The 23,273-nt window shown below is 39.7% G+C and overlaps 1 protein-coding gene across 3 annotated transcripts in view; it reads left to right on the forward strand.

Annotated features, from left to right (window-relative positions):
• Dock8 (dedicator of cytokinesis 8) overlaps positions 1–23,273 on the forward strand; it is a 212,014-nt gene that overhangs the window by 31,330 nt on the left and 157,411 nt on the right. The window contains exons 1-2 of one of the 3 annotated variants that reach the window (XM_003472270.4): positions 5,564–5,697; positions 21,321–21,423. In XM_003472270.4, the coding sequence (XP_003472318.4) occupies positions 5,579–5,697; positions 21,321–21,423 (222 nt within the window). In that variant the 5' untranslated portion in view covers positions 5,564–5,578. Of the gene's footprint in view, positions 1–5,563; positions 5,698–21,320; positions 21,424–22,395; positions 22,677–23,273 lie in introns of those variants that run through there. The other 2 variants (XM_063250292.1, XM_013155055.3) reach the window with 2 other exon arrangements.

Below are 23,273 nucleotides of genomic sequence, written 5' to 3' on the forward strand. Positions count from 1 at the left end.
TCCCTAAAGGCAGTTAGCAGCTGGCAGAGTAACCGCTGTTTGGTTCTACCGTTCTATAAAGGACAGATAAAAGCCTGAGTTGAATGTAAAGATTTTATTTAAAAGACCCATTTTACAGAATTTTATCAATGTTCACTAGATGGCGCTTTAACATTATTTCTCGTTAGCACTAAGATAAGATTAAAAACCACAACAGTCACAAGTCACAGTTCAAGGGAGTGACTTACATAAGACAGGAATACAAGACCTTGTCTGCAAAAGTAAAACAATCCTTTCAAGAAGCATAAAAGATGGTTATAGAAGTGCATGCCTGTAATCTCAGCTCTCAAGAGGCTGAGGCAAGAGGATTGCCTCAAGTTCAAGGCTAGTCTAGATTACATAGTGTGACGCTGTCTCAAAAAATTTTTTAAAAAATCATAGAGTGATTTACAAAAGGCACAAACAGTGGTAAACAAGAATGAGAATTATGATTACCTACTATAATTCAGCAATCAAGAAATAAAAACAAAATTTATTATTTGTTATTTTGTAAGATGGAAAAATTGAAAGTACCACACTCTAGTCATTGAGAACTGTTGTCTAATGGGAAGTTTGGCCATGCCGTGTTATAGACAAAAGATCGGCTCTTTGGGCTTTAGATTGGGAGAGGTTTGAGATTCTGCAGGAGGCAGACTAGCGGGGGTGATGGGGTGGGTGGAAGATGGACGTTCCCCTTCGGAGTGTGGAGAGGGGTGTAGGAGAGTGGCCGGACCTATGGTAGATGTCTCCAGTCACCAGTCAGGACCCTAAGCTGAAAACATGAGCACCTGAGCAAGGGAACAGACATCTTTGTGGCTGGTCAGACAGTAAAGGGAAGCAGCCTTCTTGGAAGTGTTTTTCAAGATCTACACGGGAGTTTAAAAAGCATAAAGAGCCAGGCAAACCTCTCCCTGACTTTATGGGAAGAGAAGAAGGCAGGCAGGAGGAAGAAAGAGGGAGGGAGAGAGTGGGGGGCTTACCTGACCTGAAGTGCCCCTTGAGATCTGGCATGGCAGAAGTGGCCAGGAGCTGTAGGGACCGAGGTCGGGGGTGCTGCCAGGTGGTCTCAGCCGGGGTTTGAGAGAGCTGAAAGCCCTCTAGAGAGAGCTGGTCTGCCTCCCAGGTGTTGGCTGCAGATATTAGGAACCAGGCAAGGCAGAGGCCAGCTGAGACCACCAAGCTTGTGTAAAGGCAGCATGGCATGGAACTTATGGTGCCTGGGTGCAGGCAGACAGAAGGCGAAAAGGCCATCTGTAGGGAGCAAAGAGAAGCGGGCTTTTTTAGAGGGCTTGGAAGGAGCCATTAGGTGGGAAGATCTTAGTAAACATCAGTGGTCACGGTTCTCTGGATGTTTTGTGCCTCAGCTGGCAAAGTCCTTGAGGCGTGTTGTATAAATGCGTATCTTCAAATTTCCTGGTGTTTTGGAAGATTCCATGTTGCATCTTACCTCTTGTGACATCCTGTGTTTGCTGAGGGCACTTGTGCTGAGCAGAGAGCAGTGCCTCTACTGGCAGAGATGCTGGGGACTGAGAGAGTTATGTCCAAGTCAAACCTTACAGACTTATCAAAGTGGAACCCTCTAGTACCTCACAATACTGACTTTTTCCTTGTACAGAACCTTCATGTTTTCCTTTAACACTTCCATATGTTTTAGGAACAAGATTTACTTAACTGGAATCTGCCCTCATTCTCCAGTTTATCCAAATACTAGCATTGGAGGAGGGGAGGAAACACAATTACTTAAGGGGCCTAAAGAGGAGGAAAGTCAATTCAAGAACCCAGAGACAATCAAACAGTAGAGTTACAGTTGAGGCTGAGACAGGAGGGTCACCATGAGTTTAAGGGCACCCTGGGTACATAATAAATTCAAGGCCATCCTGAACTACATAGATTTTGTCTCAAAAAAATTTTAAGAAAAACAGTAAAGTTAAAGGCATGTGTACACTCCTGGGGAAGATTTCCCAAGGGTAAGAAGGTCAACGCTGTCTGATGCAACAAAAAGATCAAGTTAGAACAAGACTGGGAGAGGTCACTGTCTGGCTGTGCATAGGTCCTCAGTGGCTGTGTCCAGAGCAGCTTCTGCAGAGGCCCTGGTGGGAGGCTGAGAACGGAGGATCCAAGGTGAGAGGTGCGAAGCCTGGTGGTCAGGGGAAGGGAGGAGATGGGAGGAGAGGGAGGAGACCAAGGAAGAGAAGGCTTTCCTTTCTGATGAGAATGAGGGGAGCAGCTTTCAAGAGGAGTCCAAGGGCGGACAGTAATTGTTAAGACCATGTATCAAACATCGAGGGGGGAAAGATCTTGAGGAAAAAAGTAAATGAAACTTCTGTTCCAGACACCTCCTCTGCCTCCCATGTCCACTTTAAGGGGAAACATTTGGTACATTAATGGATTTGGGCTCCAGGGCATTTATTTTTATAGTGTTTGAGTTGTGTTCCATGGTGAAACGCAAAGAAACAAAAGCTGTACACAGAAAGAGCATCACAGTTGATTTTTTAAATCAGGCTTCAGCCGTTGCTCTTAAATTTCTTGTTTGGAACATAGTCCAGGACTACTTATCCCCGAAAGGATTATTGATCCTGGAGCTGAGTTCAGAGTCTCAGCAGCAGGCCAAAACCTGTTCTTTTCAGGAGTCAGGATCAAGTTTAATATTCTTTCTTGGGAAAGCCTTCATGTACAGAGTTTTGCATTGCTAAGCTCTAAGGGAAGGAAAATACCAGAAACCTAACTCTACAGCAGCTCTCTCTGATATTTTCCTGATGACAAAGTTTCCAGTAGTGTTGTTTTCTGTCTCTTTTCTTTTTCTTTTCCTTTCCGCTTCTTTTCTTTTCTTTCCCCTTCTTTTCTGTTTCGTGTGCCTACCTGTAAAGTCTGATGCTGTATAAGTTTCTTAACCTTCCTTAACCTTAGAGGAGGTAATAATACCTACCCCATGGTATTATTGTAAGCATTTAGTGAGCTAATTACAACAGTCCTGCTGAGACAGTAAGTACTCATTAAGTGCAGCTTACACTGTATTCTTAATTGTACTAGTCCTAGGGATGGTATTAAGCTGTTCTGGGTGATAAGGATTATAAACAGTTTCAGGTTAACTTAGGTGATAGTGTATTATTTTAAAAGTATTCTAGGAAGTGAGGAAAAGAGGAAACTACTTAGCCAGCACAAAGCTAGGTCTTCTTAATGGCTGAAAGGCTTGGGACTCAGGGTGTCTACCTGTTCCTGCTTCCTCTTCTGCGAGGCCTGCTGACAGCTTTCCCCCTGCTGGCTCTGCTCATGCATGGCTGCTGCTGCCTCCCTGTGTGTCTCTGCCCACCCTGCCACATGTTTAGCTGGACCAACCCCATTACTCAAGATCACGTAATTAGATGAAGTAGGATTTGAATCACAGTCACCATTCCTTGGGAAATGATTCCGGTTATACGTTAACATGCATATGGAGAAGATAGTCCTTGTTAAACTTGCTTATTTTATAAAATCCTCGGTACTTCCTTGCATAAATCTAAATAGGTTTATTGTTAAGTTTTGACTGCTCACCACAAACATGCCTTTAAACTGCTTGTTACTTCCTAACCTAAGGAAAACTAGGAAGTGAGCAAAGCTGGTTCTAGGGTTAATGTTCTTAGGACAGAGTTTGGTTCAAAATGTGTATATTTTATTTCTGAGAGTTAACCTCTGGTATATAATGTACCATACCTTATGGCTTCTTTTCAGAAACCAGTTCTAAGTTTTTCTTTTCTAAACTCTCATTTCTGTTGATTACCATGGGTTAACATCACTTGGCTTGTTTATAAGACATAGCAACCTGGTGCAGACCATTTGAACACCTTTGAGGGTCACAACCACACACTTGTGCATTGAGAAAAATGGTATGCCCAAAATTAGAGATGTGTTCAAATGCAGGAAGTTTTTTAAACAAAGCATTCTAGAACTGTAGAATATTAAAGTTAAGTGTTATTCCTTCATTAAAGGTAAAAAGAAATGCTGTATTTAGGAAAGTGTTTTTTCTTTTGGGTTTAATATTTGGGAATTGCATAGAAAAGCTGTTTAATAAAAACCATGATGGCAGTAGATCACTTTCTTTAATAGCCAGACCCAGGCAGAAGTGCAAACTCTTAGTGGGTATACTAGAAATACAGTTCCATTCTGTGATGTGTTACAGATTTAAGATTCCTGCAAAAGACCATCTTTATAAACCCTCACGGATTTTGCAGAGAATATGGGGCCAGAAAATGAGTACATCTCAACTGTTACTATTTCGTTACCACCCAGGGTGACTGGCTTGGCCGAGTGCATGCTTTCTGAAGGAAACCCTATAATCATTCAGCAATTACAGACTAATTTTTCCCACGTGTGTGAGCAATATGACCTTTTACTTTTCCTGTAAAAAAGAATCCTTTTCATTCTTCCCTCCTTTGCTCTTTCCGTGTTCTTCACATTCCTAGTCTAAAGTGCCTCAAAGAAATTATTTACATAGTGGTGAGGAGCAAAACGTTTACTTAGGGTATCCTGGGAACCTTTACTTTGCTGCAATATGGGTAAATCATTTCCTTAGGAGAGGAGGTAGGAAATCACAGAACCACATTGACTTGCATTTTCCTATTACTTCTAAGTGAACACAGAATATGCATGGTGGTAATAAAAATTTATTATCCATAAGAAATAGTACCACTAATGAATGTAGACAAGCTGGGACACAGTGTTACTGGATACTGAGGAGGGCTAGCTTTTTAGAGAGTGGTTTAGGTGACTTAGAGACCCGTGCCACGCTGATGGATCAATCAGACAGAAGCACACATGCCAAACACCAGGGCACCCTTGTATCAGGTCACCAAATGATTGTTCTGTGTGCCCACCCTGCCTTTCCTGTCTGAGTGTCCAAGAATAGGACACCTTAAAGCAAGCAAATAAAGCAGATGGGCTCCCTGTAATAGCCCAGGCTTGTCTCTGAAGCCGCAGCAGCAGCACTGTGAGCAGTACTTTTTCTTCCAATCAAAGTGCAGCCAAGTCCAAACACTAAGGCACAGGCTGCGGGAAGAGAAGGCAGCACCTTCCAATTCTGGTTTTCTAGGCCAAAGATGGCCGGGGTAAAAATCTGCTTTTTAAACCAAGCCCCTCCTGTCAGTGTACATGAATTAGTCTGGATATTAAATCGTATTAAAAACAAGGACTAAGAAGCGAATATTATCCTGCATTTGGGTAGAGGTGGGAGGACAGAATGAGTCTTTCAAGCTAGGAGCAGAAAGCTAGGGAAGGTTCTGTGGCAGGGGAGGTCAGCCACAGCGCTCCGTTCTCCCTGTTGGTGGGGTCAGGGAGCTCTGCTTTCAAGTCTCCGTCTTCCTCTTTGTGTGTGCTTGGAAGTTTCCCCAGCTGTCCACCTGACCATCTGGACTTTCCTCCAAGTTTTCCTTGCACTCTCTTTTTCTTTTTCTTGAGCTATCTGAAGATCCTCAAATGGGTTGAAATGGAAGAAAGAGGAACCAGGATGAGTTGGTCTTTCTATCCGAGCTTTGGACGTCGGAACTGAATCTTTTTCTCTGTTTTACCTCAGTGTAGAAGGTCATAAATGCGTGCTCTGCGCTGCTGCCACCGCCAGAAGTGCCGCTCCCTCCGGAGGCTGCCCATGTCCCGGGCCCGCCCGCGCTCGCCGCACTCGGACTATGAATTCTCTCCTGAGAATCCGAGGTTGGTTTAAGACAGCCAGACAGGTGCCTCCACCTGGTTCCCCTTGGTCAGCCTAGTGTGCCTCAGTGGACTGCAACTGAATCCTTGGGGTTTTGAAAATGCAGTTCTGGCTGTGTTCAGGCCAAGGAGGTGGGGCCCAGAAATCTTCACGTTTGACCCGCTCCGCAGCTGATGCTTAGGATCCCTGCTGGAAGGGAAGGGTTTCAGGATGGAAGCTGCAAAGCTAAATGTTCAAAGTGTAAAGCTGGCGTTATGAATACAGTTTAGCCTGGATATCAGATGATACTGTGTTTAAATTCTTTCAAAGTAGAAAAAGAGAATACTGCCTTAATGTATAAAAGGAAAAATTGTTACATATGCCCCCAAGTATAAGTATCTTGCATAATTTCCTGGAAGTCTCAACAGAATGTTTTTAGGTCATTCTTATGAGTCTGTTGACATTTTTTTTTTTTTTTTCTTAACCAGGGGTTGAATTTACTACCTCGTACTTGCCAGGCAGGTTACACTGTTGAGCTAAATCCCTCCCCTCCTACCCCAAGTGTTGACTTTAAGGTGGATAATAAGGAATAAATCAATATGGAAAATTTCTTTTTATATAATTTTCACATTTTCCAAATGTCTCCTTTAAAATATTCATATAACTCTACCATTCATATCTTCTGGTCTCTTATTTCGCAATACTAAGAGTAAATTATGCCCGTATGTTTAAATTTTGCTATAATTTATAAAATAAGTATATATGTATACTAATATGGCACGTCGAGAAAATTTTGCATAAGAGATTTACCTCTTTTCCTAAACTTAAGAAGTGTTTGTTTAGCCAGGATTCTTGACTTCGAATACCAGATTTGTCCATAACTCAAGCCTCCCAGCTTCACTGAAACAAATACTTTTATAACCATCGCCTGCAATGATTGTTTAGAGCCTTGAATGCATTCTCATTTATTCAGAAATGGTTAAAAGGATTTTACTTCTGCATATATCACCTTTATGTGACTGACGTTTTACTTAACTTATTTTTGTAATGAGGTAACAGTTTTGTTTGCGATACAGCAGATAGTGGAGAGAATACGAAATGAACCTCTCTGAACCCAGCAGGAAATATTCAGAGAAATGATAAAGGACATAGTGGCTTCCTGGAAGACATTGGCTGAAGACTAGGCCTCACTTCTGCCAGAGGACAGATACTTAAGCTAAGTGATCATAAATATGCCTGTCCAGGCCAAGAAAGAAAGAAAAATCCCTAGGACAGGAAGACTCCGTGCTATAGGTCAGACCAGACTCTGCTTCAAAACTTGTTCCATTCCCCAATTCTTCTCCACTTTAATTTTCTTTTTTGTAAAATGGGGATTTTAGTTATACCATAGGAAGGGTCATTAAGAGAATAGATGTGGCTTTATATCTTGTGAGTGGTTCCTAAAGTCCGTGAAGATTACAATAATAATAATAACAACAACAAAAATTAGAAGTTTAGGATGATTTCCTTGTTCTGTGAATGGCTAACCTTACCTGAGGAAGGGTCCCTTTCCTGTTTGAGCAGTCTTCCCCTCATTTCAATCATGACCTCCTTTACCATAAAGAAACACAGGCTTCTTTTGTATCTGGAACCTGCTGAGTTGAGAGGATCAGTGGAACAGGCAAAATAGTAGAAACTCGGGCATCAACGCACACTGGAATGGAAGATCTACATGGCCAGTTCAGACTGACCTCGAACTCACAACAATCCTCCTGTCTCAATCTCCTGAATGATGGGATTACAGGCGTGTGCCACGATACCCAGTAGGACAAGCTTCTTTCTGTCCTTTATATTGTATGCAGGTTACCCGCCCTAGGATGCTTGTAGCACTCACACTGTTAATCCCAGCCAGAATTATGCCAAACCAATCAGTGGACTGATTTACAAATCGCATATCCTTGATCTAGCACCACACACTCTAGATACAGCCTCTGCTGAAAAGTTTGCCTCCTAGTGACTGCACAAGGCTTTGGGGAACATCTAGACACAAACCATATCAATTGTCGTGAGTTCAAAGCCAGCCTGACCTGCGTAGTCAGTTCAAGGCCAGCCTGAAATATAGAGTGAGACCCTGTCTCAAAAACAAACAAAAACCAAAAAGCAAACACTATAACAACAAAAACTATTTTATCTGCTTTCCTCAATTGAAATATTTCCAGAATCTTGCATGGATGGATGCTCAGTAAATCTTAGTTGAAAAATAAATCAACATCAGGTATCGGGGTGCATTCCTCATCTTTCTTGTCTGCCGTTTTCAACTAAGAGATTCTCTTCATTCTACAGCTTTTCTAATCTTGTTCTCTTTGTTTAAAATATTCACCTTGTTAGTCTGATTCCTCCTGATTCAGAGCATTTTGCTAAAGTAAGGAATAGTTAACCATTAATAGCTTAGTAACTTTGGCTTAAGAATATTGTTCCCATCCTCCAGACTAAAATAAATTTTGAGAAAACATAGAGGCAGCTTGGGACTGGGCAAGAGGGTGAGAAAGGTGATTATTTAGGGCTATGTTAGCTTCTCATGTAATGTAGCAATCCTCGCCACTCTGGCTAAGGAGGAAACCTGGATGTCTGTTAAATCTTGACCATCAAGTTAACTAGCGAGGCAGCGTTAGTTTGGCTGAGAAAAGTGATTGTATGAGCCCTGGGTGAGGATGGGCAAAGGTCAAGGAGGTTGCTGGCACCGCTGAACTTGTCTGCTAGCTCCTCAGAATCAATTGGAGAACATGGACCCTGTCCCCAGAATTCAGGATTCAGTAGGTCTCAAGTGTAAGGCCTGATTTATATTTACTAGCCTGGAAGATGTTCATATTGCTGATTGAAAGACCAACTTTTGAGAACCATCACAGTAGAGGATGTGCAAGAAGACAACATCAACACTTATCTTATGGTCTTTAATTTAGTGTAATCGTCTGCCATGGGTTAAGTAAGGCTGTGCTCATTGGCAAGCAAGAAGTGTCTCAGCTACTTTTATAACGTGCACAACTTACCAGAGCAAAATCACAAAAAAGGAAAGACTTAAAACTGACCCTTTTCTTAGAAAAAAGGTGTTTATATTTCACAACTGCAATCATCTTAAATAGCAGAGGCCGGAGGGCTCTCCAGATCTTCGTGAAGCACCTCACTGAGTCCCACGGCATGGACAGCACCTCTGGGAACAAACTGCCCGGTACAGGACCTTGCACAACATACACAGTTCGTAGCCTCCAGGTAGCTGGAGTGCTGGGACGGATCACTTACAAGTTACAAAGCAGAGTGAAGACCAAGGTGCTTTTAATCAATGTCCAACAGTGTCAGCTATGTTTAACTGAACCCAAATGGTTAGAAAGTGGGCACAAGGGCTCAAAGGATGTGGAGGTCAGTTTTATTTCATATTTCTGGAGACTTAGAAACAAAATAATACTGAAAGGAGCCCTTACGTGTCTGTCACAGTAGATTAAAGTGTGTGTGTGTGCGCGCGCGCCCATACAACTTCTATCATTAAATTATGCAACTATGGCACCAATATTTTGGAAAAAGGAAAGAAACTAGGACTGAAGCCTAGTGCTAGAGCGCTTGCCTCACATGTGTAAGGCCTTGGGTTTAATCTCCAGCGCTATAAGACAAAAAGAGAAGAAGAAACAATTTCTGCTATCCTATCTTGCTAATGTAACTGTGAATAGCATTTCCTTCCATATAGTTTTGAACAGTATCCTTAGATTTAAGTGCATTTTTAAACTTATATCATTTGTCAAGTGACTAGGATCATGGTCTTTGGACTCAGATAGACTTGTGTTCAAATCCTGGGCATAGATTTTTGTAGCTCTGAGTTTTTTGTTGAATAGGATGATAAATCTGGTTCATTCAGTTGCTGTACTGTGCTCAGTACCAGACCGAGCATGATGTAAATGCACCACACTTTTTATTAAAATAACTGTCAACTTTTATAATCCTAATTATTGAGACTTTCTTGTCCTTTTTAAAAAAAACATTATTTTTGGTACATACTTGTCATACATACTGGTTACATTCATGATAGAGAATTTGTACCTGTATCTCAATTCTTGTTTCTGATTCACCTCCCTCTCTTCAACCCTTCCTCCCCTCCTCATTTTCAAAAGCTTTGCGTCTGTTTTTTCCTTGCATTCTTTCTTCTTCTTCCCCTTCCTCTCATTCCCCTCCCCCTTCCTTTATTCCCTTTCCCATTTGAACACGTTTTTCCTACTTTTCCAGTATCTGTCCTCCATTATGCTCCTTGTTTATCCTTTGGATTTCTCACACAAGAGAAACAACACAATATTTAAACTTGTGTGTCCAATTTATTTCTCTTAAGGTTATTGTTCTTGAGGTGTATCTCCTTTCCTATAAGTGACTCAAGTTTATTCTCATTCTCCTGAATGGCCAAAAGTGTATCTGTTTTTATTCTATGCTGCTTGCAGAATTTCACCCCACAAATCCTTCAGTGGCTCAGAACCTGCTTTTGAGAAAATCTTTGACTACTTGTAAACAGCTTTTGTTTGCATTTTCCTCGAAGATGAGACTTATCAAAGAAGTATTCAGGCCAAAACAACATGAATGACCTGTGGGCTTGGAGTGAGAGAGCCCAGCTGCTTTTAGTCAAGCTACGGGGCTTCGTTCCAAGAGCACAGATCCTAACTTTTCTATTGCGGGCAGCACAAAAAGGCACTTCGGTAATCTAGACGATGTGTTGCTAGGGAGAAGATGGGGATACACAGGATCTTTCCTTGGAGGGTAGTTACAGGTAACAGTCGGCAGGATAGTCAATGAGATCACAAACTACTGTGCACCTCTTATATTGCTGGTTAGAGTGCTAATTGTAAAATAATATAAAGAGCAACTATACAAGCCATTTAACCCAGTAATTCCAATTCTAGGACTCTTACCAAGATTATTTATTGGGGGGAAACTGTCTATCCTGCAGACAATATTAGGAGGGAAAATTTTTGCAGTATTTTCTGTATTTAAAATTGTAAAACATTACATATCCAACATAAAAGTAGACTAGCTTATGGGTTGAGGATGTAGCATAGTGTTAGGTGCTCACCTAGGATGCATGAGGTCCTAGGTTCAATCCCCAATACTGCAAAATAGATGTACACCAGTACGTAAAAATTTTAAAAATAATATAGTGTATAACTATACCTGTGTCAGTTGTTACATATATAGTAGGTTTTTTCTGGCTATTTTTCTTTTTTATTCAGGTTTTTAAAATTTCTTTAGCTATGTACATAAATACATTGGAGATTGTATATTAAACTTCATTCACAAATATAAGTAAATGGAAGTTGTAAAGCTAATATGTTTCATTTGATTTCTAGTTGATTCCACATTCATGTTCATGTAATTATTCCATATATTTCTGACCTTTGCAACTTGAAACTTGTTTTGGTTTTTTTTTGTCTTTTTCGTTTTTATTGGTACCAGGGATTGAACTCAGGACTGCCTGCTTGCAAGGCAGGCGCTTTATGCCGCTGAGCTAAATCCCCAGCCCCCTGAAACTTGTTTTATGGTTGAGCACATGGTATGCTTTGGTAAATGTTCAGTGTGCACAAAAAGAATAAGTACTTTTCATTTAGGTTTAGTGTTGACTCGATCAAGTTCATTTATCGTGTTCAAATCCTATGTATCTCTGAGTTTTTTATCTACATGTTCCACCACTTCCTGAAAGGGGCATGTTAAAAACTTTCACCATGATTATGAATCTGATATTTTTCCATCTTTTATAGTTTTTGATTTATATATTCTGATGTTATGTTACTTGGCTCACACATGTTTAAAACTGTACTATCTTTCTGGTGGGTTGGCCTTCGAACATGTAGTAATGTTTCTTGCCTTAGGGTCCTTGCCTATTGCTAACATAGCTGCTCCAGTTTTCTTTTGGTGACCTTTGCATAACTTTTGCCTGGTCAAATGATAAACAAATCATAGTATAACCACACAATGGCACCCCCCCCCCCGAAAAAAGGGAATGAAACTGATATATAACAACATGTGTGGATCTCAGAGTAATTCTGTTGCATGAAAAAATCCAGCTTCTCCAAAAGGGAGAAGGTTTGTATTAGTCCATTTATGTAGAATTGTAGAGGTGGAAACTGATCTACAGTGACAGAAAACGAATTAACGATTACCTGGAGGAGAAAGGAATGCATTTAGAAGGGACATGTAGAAACTTCTTGATTGCAGTGATGGTTTCAGGTATATATTTATACATGTGTGAAAACTTACATAGTTGTATACTTTTAAGTTGTGCAGCTTTGGCTGGGCATGGTGGCACATGCCTATAATTTTAGCACTCTGGGAGGCTGAGGCAGGAGAGTTACAAGTTTGAACTCACCCTTGGAAATTTAGTGATATAGCAGACTCTCTCAAAAATAATTTCTAAAAAATTTAAGAACTAGAAATATAGCTCACTTTGAAGGCCCTGGGTCCAATCCCCAATACCACAAAAGTACAGTTTATCACCTGTTGATTATACCCCCATAACTCAGTTAAAAAGAAAATATATCTCCCATAAGTAGTGTATAGTTTTTAAAAATGTTATTTGACAGTTTTGTCTTTCCACTGAAGAATGTAATCCTTTATATTTAATGTAATCACCAATATATTTGGATTTAGATGTGTATATTATGTTTTCAGTAATTCTGCATTTTTTTCTGTTTTTGTCACCTGTCTCCTGTTTTTATGGGTATTAAAGCAAATCTGCTTGGTTTGCTCAGTATCTAATGCTATTAATACTTTTACTGCTTCCTAGACAATGCAAGGGCTTTAAAACACATAATTTTTGTTTACTGTTTCCATTTTTTGTGTTATCATTGGTGTGTATTTTAAATCTGCATATATTTATTATGTTTGGGGGTTTTTTTTGTTTTTTTTTTTTTTTGTTTTTTTTTTGGTACCAGGGATCGAACTCACGACCTTGCACTTGCCAGGCAGGCGCTTATGCCCCAGTCCCAATCTGCATATATTTAAAACTCCACATTTTACCATTATTATATTTCTGTTGTACAGTTATTATCATTCCGGTTTATCTTATGATGCACTTCATGGCTTTCAGTATTTCTGTGGTTTCATTTGCGATGGTTTTCTTTCTGCCTGAAGAACTTTCTTTTCTGTTTGTTTTGGTAGGTCTCTGATGATAATACATTTTCTCCATTTTTGTTTACCTGATGGAGTATTTCTTCTTTACCTATGGATGCTATTGTCATTGGGTAGAAAATTCTGGGTTGGTAGTCATTGTTTTTTAGAGCTTTGAAATTGTTGCATTGGGTTTTGGATTTCACTTTTTGATTGATCAGTACACTTTTTTTTTTTTTTTTTTTGCTTTGTTTTGTTTGCAGTACTGGGGATCAAACTCATGACCTTGCACTTGCCAGGCAGGCACTTGTGCCACTGAGCTAAATCCCTGGCCCAATCAGTACATTTTGAAGTTAAAGTATCTTTTCCCTGAATGTTTTAAAATTCTTCATATTTGATTTTTAACAATTTTATTATAGTATGTCTAGGTTTGATTTCCCCAGTTTTATTTTGATGGGGGCATGTAGAGCTTTCTGAGTCTACACCTTTGGCATTTTTATCAACACTGTGCTATAAATGTTCTTCTATTCCTGTTTGTTTCACCTCCTCTTTTGGGACTTTGCTTACATATGTTAAATCTTCTTGTGTTAATGCACGTATCTGGAGAAACCCTTTTACTGTATATTAACACTGTTACAAATTAAAAGCACCCAGACTCTGTGCATGCCCTTTTAGTTGATTGTGCTGCTGCATCAGTGATTATGCCAGAGAGAACTAATCTATACAATGATATGTAAGTGTCGAGGAAAGTTTGTGTCTTAAAGGTACGAAAGACATCGTATCACCCTTCGCTTAGACTTGCTGCTGAAACCCTCCAACTCTTAAGACATCTAATAAAGATTTCTCTATCTTCAAAGGAATTTTCCAAGTGTAAGAGATTTGGGATTCTCCTTTGAGGAAGACCCGGGTTCCATGACTTGTTAGTTAAGAGGAATATCATAGTCTGTTTCCACCTGTTGAATCAACTTTATAGAAGTTACACATTTATGTGATGTTTATAGAAGAAGAAATGGAAAATATAAGGAAGCCTAAACCCAAAATAATGTGTTTTGGTGCTTTAGACGAAAGGACTTTGAGGAATTATTTTCGGACTTTATTGCTCTGACCATGTTTATGTATGGAGATATATATGGATTTATACCATATATGTGCACATGTGTATGTATGGATATATATATCCATTTATACCATAACATATATTTGTATTGTGTATAACTTGGTACAGCATTCACTTTGTAGCCTTTTAAATTTAAAAGTGTCTGAGAGTACATCCCAGGAAAAGCGTTTCATGTGGTCAATTCTGGAACCACTCCCTCTGGAGCTGGTCCTCACTATCCGTGCCCTGTGCTATGGCCCAGTCCTTTGGTATTCTTCTCACCCAGAACCAATTTTTCTATGGATGCCAAATTTTAAAACTTTGGATTTTTTGTACTACATGTTTGAGGATAATATTCTTTCACTATTCCTTGTAGCTGATCATTTCTAGTTTTTAAACAAGTGGCTATTTTACACAGTGTATTTATGCCATATGCATGTGGGTTCTTCCATTTGTATGCCCCCTGAAAGTCCCTATCATTATTAGTAGTAGCTTTGTATTTTATACTTTGCACTTGTTGAGTGTTTTACCGTAAGTTGTTAGTAAGAATAAATCATACATTTGCTTTATCCCTCTATTTGATACTGCTTAAAATTTGTCAGATTCAGAAAACCTCAAGTGTTCTTCAGACTTCTTTAGGTAATTATAGACAAGGTTATGCCCTGAGTCTTTTAAAATCCTGCCAACCACGTTAGCCACTCAGTACACCAGCATGTAGTGAGACAATTTTAGGAATAAAGCCAGAGAGGAGCTTAGGGGCCATGTGGTTCCTAATATTGCTACCAGTATAGATTGTGGTTCTGATTGTTTCACTTGGAGAATCTCGCATGTCTTTGTCAGTGAGATCTGGAAAGGTGCCCAGGAGATTACATAGTCCAGAATCTTCTGTTTACGTGCAATAAAACTAAGACCCAGCCTTGTTAACTAATGTGCTTGAACTCAAACAGCTGGCAAATGGCAAATTTCAAGATTCCTCTTTGCTGTCTTGCTACAAACCTTCTTAAGAAACAGGAAAGCATGATGGGTAAAATACTACAAGTAGGAATGAGGAAGCCTGATGGCTAGATGTTACTGATTTTTAAAAAATGTTTGAAATGCCTTGTTTTCTTTTCCATCAGGCTTCCTCCCACTAATTCTTCCAAAATCTGTTTCAAAAGTTTCCTCATCCCTGGAGCTTTCTAAGCATTCGTGGGTTGAATTAGTAACTCCATCCTGTTTGCTCATAAGGAAATATGCATATGAAAGTATTTATCACATTATAATTAATCAATCAGTTGTCCATCTTCTTTTCTCTCACCACTCATTGTAATAAGCTTCCTAAGAGCAGCAACACATCTTTTACTTCTGAAATGCAGTGTTTGATGAGTGAATGAATGAACCAACTATTCCTATCAGTCTTCCAGTTTCAGTAAGTCTTAGGCTCCTTCATTCATAAAATCCAACCAGATGTTGCTGGTTTAAAATGTAGTTTTGTAGGCTACAGCACAACAGATGATTATTCAGGACTGGGGTAGGGTTCAGGAATCTGCACTGTTGTTAACTACCTGATGCTTTGATGCGAACGGTCCAGAGACCACATTTGGCAAACTCCATCCTACAGTGAGTTCCCCTGAGTCTTGGTCCTGGTTGGATGTCCTGGATGGGCTGAGTAAAAACATAGTTCTTGTGCTCCTTTCCCACACCATCATGCCGGCTTTTTTTATATGCACATTTCTATGAGTCAGTGTGGACACTGTCATGTCACATAAACCCAAGGCTCCCTTCCAGAAAGCTTTGGGGAATAAAGAGGATAATACTTACAGGTCATTTTATGTTCTTTAGAAACAGGTAGCTTGACTCATTAAGGGTGTATTATCTTGAAATGAGTCTAGAATCACGAAATTTATTTTGCACATGTCAAATTTGGCCTGAGAATCAAACACAGAGGGAAGTAACTGGCCTAGCCACTTTGGCTTTCTGATCTTTTGAGCCTGTGATTCATTTCCACCTGCAGAGAGACCCTGACTTAGGGGTTCAGCCTGTGACTTTTTTTTTTCACTTTATGATGATGCAGAAATGATACATATTCAGTGGAAACCACGCTTAGGTTTTGAATTCTGATCTTTCCATGAGCTAGTGACATGCTGGAGGAGGCCCTCTCCATACCAGATCCCAGTCGGTCATACCGTCATCTGGGGAAACAAGCAGCATACAACGTGTTGCGTTACTGACCCTTGTTCAGTAGGTTGGGTGGACTAAATGCATTTGTCTTGTAATATTTTCAAATTATGATGGGTTTATTAGACTATAACCACATAATGCAGGAGTGTCTATATATACTCTAATGTGTTTATAGTCCATTTCTTTCACTATTTTTTATTCCATTTCTTTCACTATTTTTTATAAGTAGCTTTTTTTATATGCACATTTCTATGAGTCAGCCTAATTCATGCTTTTGCTATTTTAATGGCAAAATAAATATCCTGAGGTGTTTTTTGGTAGTTAGAGGGGTGTACAAGGAATTGAACTCAGAACCTCATGCCTACCAGGCCAGCACTGTACCATTGAGCTAAATCCCTGGCCCCTATCCTACATTTTTATGCTACTATGTGTTCAGGAATCTTGCTACTGTTGGACGCTTTATTTTGGGTTATTTGTTATCATGCTATCATATATACAGTTCTCAGGTTCATTTCTGCTCAAAGTGTATTTTTGTTTGCATGAATTCCATCAAGGTATGCTCTCCCAAGTCAGGTGGTTAGAAAAAAGAACAATGGCAGTTTTATAATTCTCTCTGTATATTACAATATTGTTTTCCAGAGACAGCAAACCAATATCTGAGCCCACCAGAGGGTAGAGCACACTGCTTTCCCCAGACCTTCAGCAACATGGAATTTTATCTCAGCCTATTTCTGCTGGTTTAATATGTGTGTACGCCTCAAGAGAGCAATTTTACTTTCAAGTTTTTAAGTGATATGAAGACATTTTTTTCCTTATGGGATAACTTGCTATTTTCAGTTTAAGGACAAATAATTCACCTCCACATTTTTTTTGAGAATCTAGCTGTCTTTAATTAAGTCAAATACAAAAGCCCTTCAAAAAAGTGTAAAACAAAAGTGGTTTTATTACTCATTTTTTTAGAATTGTTATTTCTCCACAAATACATTATTCATGTTACATTTATTACATATGATACAGAGCAAATCAACAAATATTTAACAACTCTTCTGTTTTAATCTCTAACATCTCTAACTCTGTTTCTGGATCTGTATCTATATTTATGTACTGATAGAGATAACCAAATGAACCGAAGTATTTTGGGATCATCTATAGTTCTGAAAAAATATTAGTGGCTCCTGCACCAGACACTTTGAGAACTGCTACTTTTTAAATAGTCCTTATGACATCATCATATTCTTGTTTCATGGTTATAATGTTTCTTTTTTCTCATAGTGTATCGAGAGTATTTTTTTATTTTCTTCTCCCCAGAAACTGTCTTTTGCTGATTAGAGTTCTTTTGTTCTAGTATTTATCTATTTATTTGTGCATATTAATGTTACAAATTGTTGGTTTTCATTGGGACATTTTCATACATGTGTATGACATTCTTGGATCCTATCTGTCCCCTGTACTCTCATAAGCACCCCTCCCCTATTCTTTCCTCTTGTTTGAAAGTCTCTTTTCTATGTTTGTGTTATCTTTTTCCCCCTAGATTCCACATATTACAGAAAACATGATACTTATCATATTGGACAAGCTTTTTCTTTTCTTTTTCTTTCTGTGTGTGTGTGTGTGTGTGCATGCGCGTAGTTTGCTGAGCACTGAACCCAGGATCTTAGCACTGAGCTACACACCCACCCCTCTATTTATTTTTTTTATTTTGAGTTAGGATCCTCACTGAGTCCTTCAGTGGCCCAGGCTGAGCTCTGTGCTCCTGCCTCAGCTCCCAGAGTACTGCAATTATCGGCCAGGCCACCACGCCTCACTCAGACATCACAGTTTTAAGTGACAGTTGTAACTGTCTTTTATACAATTGATTCTGTAGGGATAGAAAACAGAATCAGTGTTAGGTGTTGGTTCAGGCCTCAAATTCCAAGAAAATCAACTCTGTAACTCTGCGTTAGGAATCTCTGAGGTGGTAGAGGGGAGCAGAACTGCCAGTTGACTCTGTTTAAGAAAGACTAGAAAGTAGGCACATTTGGGTTTCATGATGAAAAAAACTTAAGCCTTGATACTGAACTATCAGCATCATCATCATAATACAATTTGCTTCAACACAAAACCTACTCTATCTGTCTCCCTGATCCTCTCGCAGTGCAAGTTCTTTTTCTGGACATTTCTGAGAGTCACCATCAGGTGGACTCTGGTCTCAGTAAGAAGGCTGGCTGCAGAGCTGAGCCTAAAACACGTGCTTGAGAGCTCCTGAGAACCCGAAAACTGAAGTTTCTGCCCAGGTCAGTCTTGTCTGTGGAGAGGTCTGCTTGAAGGTCAGCAAGGGTCAGAAAGGGCTTGGCTGGGTTTTCTTGGCCCTCTGGGACCTACCCCCATTTTCTCATGGGAGCAAATCAATAACTCCAGGTTGGTTTAGTTCACAAGATGCCAAGTGAAAGAGGATTATTCTTCATACAAGTTAGGCCTTTTGTTTTGGATAGTGGCTTCATCTGATTTTTTAAAACTTGACCTCCAGGGCTGGGGATTTAGGTCAGTGGCATAAGTGCCTTCCTGGCAAGTGCAAGGTCATGAGTTTGATCCCTGGTACTGGAAAAAAAAAAAAAAACAGTTTACTTGCATTTTTAGTTGTCACACTGAATCTGGTAATTTTTTTGCAGTCACTCTTGACTCTGTGGAATACTTACAATTTATATCTGTAGATATCTATTATCTTCCTACTTTATTTAGATAAATTAATTTACTACTCACTTCACTCCTTTAAAATGTGGTTTGATGATTTTTAGTATGTTCAGTTATTTATGTATCACCACAGTCAATTGTATAACATTTTTATCACTTCAAAAAGAAACTCTGTACTCATTAGCTGTCTCTTTCCATTTTCCTGCACTGCCTCCCCCAACAACCACTAATCAACTTTCGCTTCTATAGATTTTTGTATTATGGGCGTTACATATAAGGAATCACATCATACATGGTCTTTTGGCTTATTAGCTTTTTCGCTTAGGATTACATTTTTAGGATTTGTCCATGTTGGACTGTACATCGGAACTTCATTCTTTTTTATTGCTGAGCAATATTTCATTCTATGCTGGCCACTTTGTGTATACAGTTGTCAGCTGATGGACATTTGTGTTGTTTCTACTTTTTAGCTACTGTGAATAACGCTACTGTGAGTGTTCATGTTTTAATTTTTATGAGGAAATATGTTTTTACTTCTTTTCAGTGTATAGTTAGGAGTGAAATTGTTGAGATCTGTGGTAACGTCTATATAACTTAGTGAGGAACTTGCCAGATCATCTTCCAAAATAGTGTCTTGTTTTGCATTTCCAGCAACAATGCATGGATGCTGCAGTTTCTACTGCAGTGTCCTTCCCCACACTTCTCATTGCTCCCCTTTTTTTGTCGTGACCCCACACAGTTATAAAGCAGTACATTGTTACAGTTTGATTTGCTTTTCTTAGTGGTTAATGCAATATTCATTCCTGATCCTGGTCTTTTCTTAGTCTCTTTTTTTGTTAATATGGAAAGCTTCATGAATTATGCTCTTGAAAACTTAAAAAGAAAATGCTGAAGAGGATTAAGGAGCACAGTTCATGGTGGCTGCTAGAACTTCCTCTGGTTTTACACATCATGTCTTAATGTGAGGGCCTACCCCCAGCACAAACACGCTCCCTCTATTTCCTTCCATTCCTATTTCTTCCATTCCTCTGGCCATCCGTCAGTTAGACCCCTGGGAAGGTAACATCATGACCTTTAGTTTCATGGGTTATGTGGCCTCCTTTTTGGTTTGTATTTTTGCTCAGGCAGTGCACAGCACTTCTGAATGCACTGAAAAGAAATTGAGGTGCTCTTGCAGAGGAGAATGGATGCCCATGGGAGGACCAGAACCCTGGTTCCAGCCTCTTAGCTGGGCCACATCACCAGGCACATCGTGTTAGAATCTCATCATTTGAATAGTGAGTAATGGTGCTCTACACATGATCATGAAGAAAATGTAACTTGTAATATTATATTTCAAATTTATATCTGCCCTTCTTGAATATTTGGATATATATGGTTCAAATATATGTCCTCATTTGATCCCTGGTAATCTCCTTTAGTTCCTAGCTGTATTGAGTAGTCGTACTGGTATTGTATGCTTTAGCCTTGTGCTTTTGTAGATTTTTGTTGTTGTTGTTTGTTTTTGGCACTGGGATTGAACCCAGGGCCTTTGTACTGAGCTTTATCTCCAAATTTCGTTTCTTTTTTCTTTCTTTTTTTTAAGACAAAATTTGTTTGCTGTGTCACTACATTTCCCAGGTTAGGCTTGAACTTCCAGTGCTCCTACCTCAGCCTCCCCGAATGCTGGGAGTACAGGTGTGCACCCTACACCCAACTTCATCACACTTCCAATGCTCTTGTGAATTATCCAGTGAGCTTAACTATCAACATGATAATACAATAAAAAATCATATTCTTGCCTCCAAGTACTAACCAGGCCTGACCCTGCTTAGCTTCAGAGAAGAGACAAGATGGAACATTTCAGGGTGGCATGGCCATATATAAAATATCATATTCTGAGTTTGAAAAAAATGAGTAAAAATGAGTGCCCAAAAGATCTTCTGTTTGCAAATCAGGTTGCTGCCGGCCTATGAGTTTGTGCTTGCAGGTGTGAGTTCACAGTGGAGATCAACTTTCTGTCATACATGTAGTTCCTAACTGCAGGAGGAGTCTTCTTAGCAGTGTCAATGTAAGTGACAAAAAGGATTATTACACTAAGAACAGTTTGGGAGAAGTACAGTCCTTGGGAATTCCAGGCTATGTCCATGGTGCTTGCAGACAGAAGCTTTCGTGTAGCAACAGCTCCTTGGTGTACACTGTTGTAGCAGGCAGCTGACCCGAAGGACTGAGCTGCTCGCAGAAAAGGGCAGGATCCAAATGGCAGCTTAGGACTCTGGTCAGAGGTCAGATGTCTTTACGGAGCTGATTCCCCTGCACATCTTAGGGAGAAGGAGTCAAATGCCCTAGATCTTTTTCTCAGGCTTCAGATTCTTCCTTCTCCCGTCATCCTTCTAGAACTGGGCAGGAGCCATGCTTGTAGGCATCCTGGTCCCCGAGAACTTCTCCTAGGTGTGCATTATCAGACAAAAACAAGCATGTCCATTCACAGGCTGCTGGGAGTGTTTTAGAGGGTTCCACCCGTTACTCAGCTAAGACGTATATTTTATGGCACATCAAGATTGCACTTGTAATTGTGATGATTTCTTAAAATTGATAACTTCATTTAAATTTTTTCTATTTTAATTCAAGGCATTCTTCAGCAGAAATAAGGAAACAGTTCACTCTCCCACCAAACTTTGGCCAATGCCACCGACAGAGCATAAGTACATCGGGCTTCCCCTCTGTTCAACTAGTAAGTATGGGTCACACGTTTGCTCATTAAGTGCTCAAGCACTGAAGTGCTCGGGATGCTGTGTGTCTTTGCTCCCTGATCAGCCTTTTGTCTTTGTACCGCTGCCTAATGTTCTCCACCCACTAACTAGCTCTGACTGTGTTGGGAGGTGAGGTACTATGTTTCTCCCCCGCCAACCAGAGCTAGACTGCAAATAGGACCCTGCAGGACTGTGGTTCTGATATCTTTGAACTTTGAGGACTTCCAGGCTACTCATTTTCACCCAAATTGTAGTTGATATTTGGGGAAAAGACTCACCTAGAAATTTACTTTTGTTGGAAGAATTTTAATCCAAAATCTGAAAATCTAAGTTACTAATCTTCATAAAATCACTTCAAGTATAATTTACAACGAAAGCTACCTGTTTTAGGTGTACAGTTTGATGAATTTGGGCAATTGATAGTCATTTAATCCCTACTCAGTCAAGATTCAGAATGTGCTCCCTGGTGCCTTTTGTAGTCAGCCTCTTTTCCTAAAGCCCAGCCCTCAGACGCCAACCCTGGCAATCACTGAGCTGCATCTGTGGTTTAATTTTTTTCCCACCTGGGACTTCATACAGTTGGACTCCTACAGTATGTATAAACTTTGTGTGTGTGTACGTGTTTATGGTGCTATCGCCAGCTGGACATCCCTAGCCACTAAAAAAATAAATAAAATTATTATTATTAATTTTTTTACATTTTGAGACAAGGTCTTTGTAAGTAGCTAAGTTGTCCAGCTTGGGCTTGAATCCAAGCTTGTTTCCACCTCCCTCTTGCTGGAATTACAGCCACATCTGGCACAAACCTTTTTTTTTTTTTTTTTTTTTTGTGGTTCCGGGGATTGAACTCACAACCTCGCACTTGCCAGGTAGGTGCTTATATTTTTTATAATCCCCTCAATACCTATATTGATTGAAGGCTAAACGCCAGACATAGGACAGGTGAGACAAATCTGAGTTAAATGAGATGGTTTGCAAAGCCAGGCATGGTATTCACTTCCTTTGTGAGTGATCTCTCACCCTCTCTGGTTCACTTCCTCACACATAGCACAGTAGCACTTTCTGGCGGGTTTTCGTGGTTATCTTGAGGAGGTTAGGTTATTTTTTGTTTCTACTTACTACTTCAAAACCACTTCTGCTCTTAGAAATTTTGTAACCTTCCCCTCATTTCCTGTACCGGCCATTTTGTCTCCTGTAACAATTTACACGCGGGATAACTGTGTATCCTTTAAAGGTATGTTTTACTGGAGTGATTTGCAATTCTTGGAGAAGGATAATTTGTGTGTTATGTCATTAATAAAATAGCAAAACTGTGTAGCACCTTTTACTGTGATAGATAACTTGCAGTGACATTTCTTTGCAAACTATATTTATGATTTCATTAGCTTGCTAGGCTGCCCTTTTTATTTGTGCTTTTCCTGTTTCAAAACTGCATATTACAGTAAAAGTACCTCAAGTGCATTAATTCCATGTTTTCAGATATATCATATGAACTTTAAACCAAGTTAAGTTAGGTATGATTCCTGGTTTAATTTGGTGGTAACCTATAGTTGTTTACAAACAAAAAGTTTTAAAAGATTTCTGATTTGGGTTTTGTATTCCAAAATATGTGGAATTTGTTTTGATATGGCTGGGCATATTTAAACTTTGAACAAGGTGGGGTGTTTGGTGCTTTGCTTTTTCTGTAAAGTCTATACAGCTTTCTGTAGTGCAGCATCTGTCTTGAGAAACAGCTTGGCGTAGACATCACTGTTACGAGACTTTTAGAAAGTTTAGCTAACAGGTGTTTGTTAACCCTTTGTCTCCTCACTGGCTTTTACTTTAATGCTAC

The sequence above is a fragment of the Cavia porcellus genome, unplaced genomic scaffold (assembly GCF_034190915.1).
Source record: "Cavia porcellus strain 051 isolate PalLab524CR breed Dunkin Hartley unplaced genomic scaffold, mCavPor4.1 scaffold_1, whole genome shotgun sequence".
Classification (NCBI taxonomy): Eukaryota; Metazoa; Chordata; class Mammalia; order Rodentia; family Caviidae; genus Cavia; species Cavia porcellus.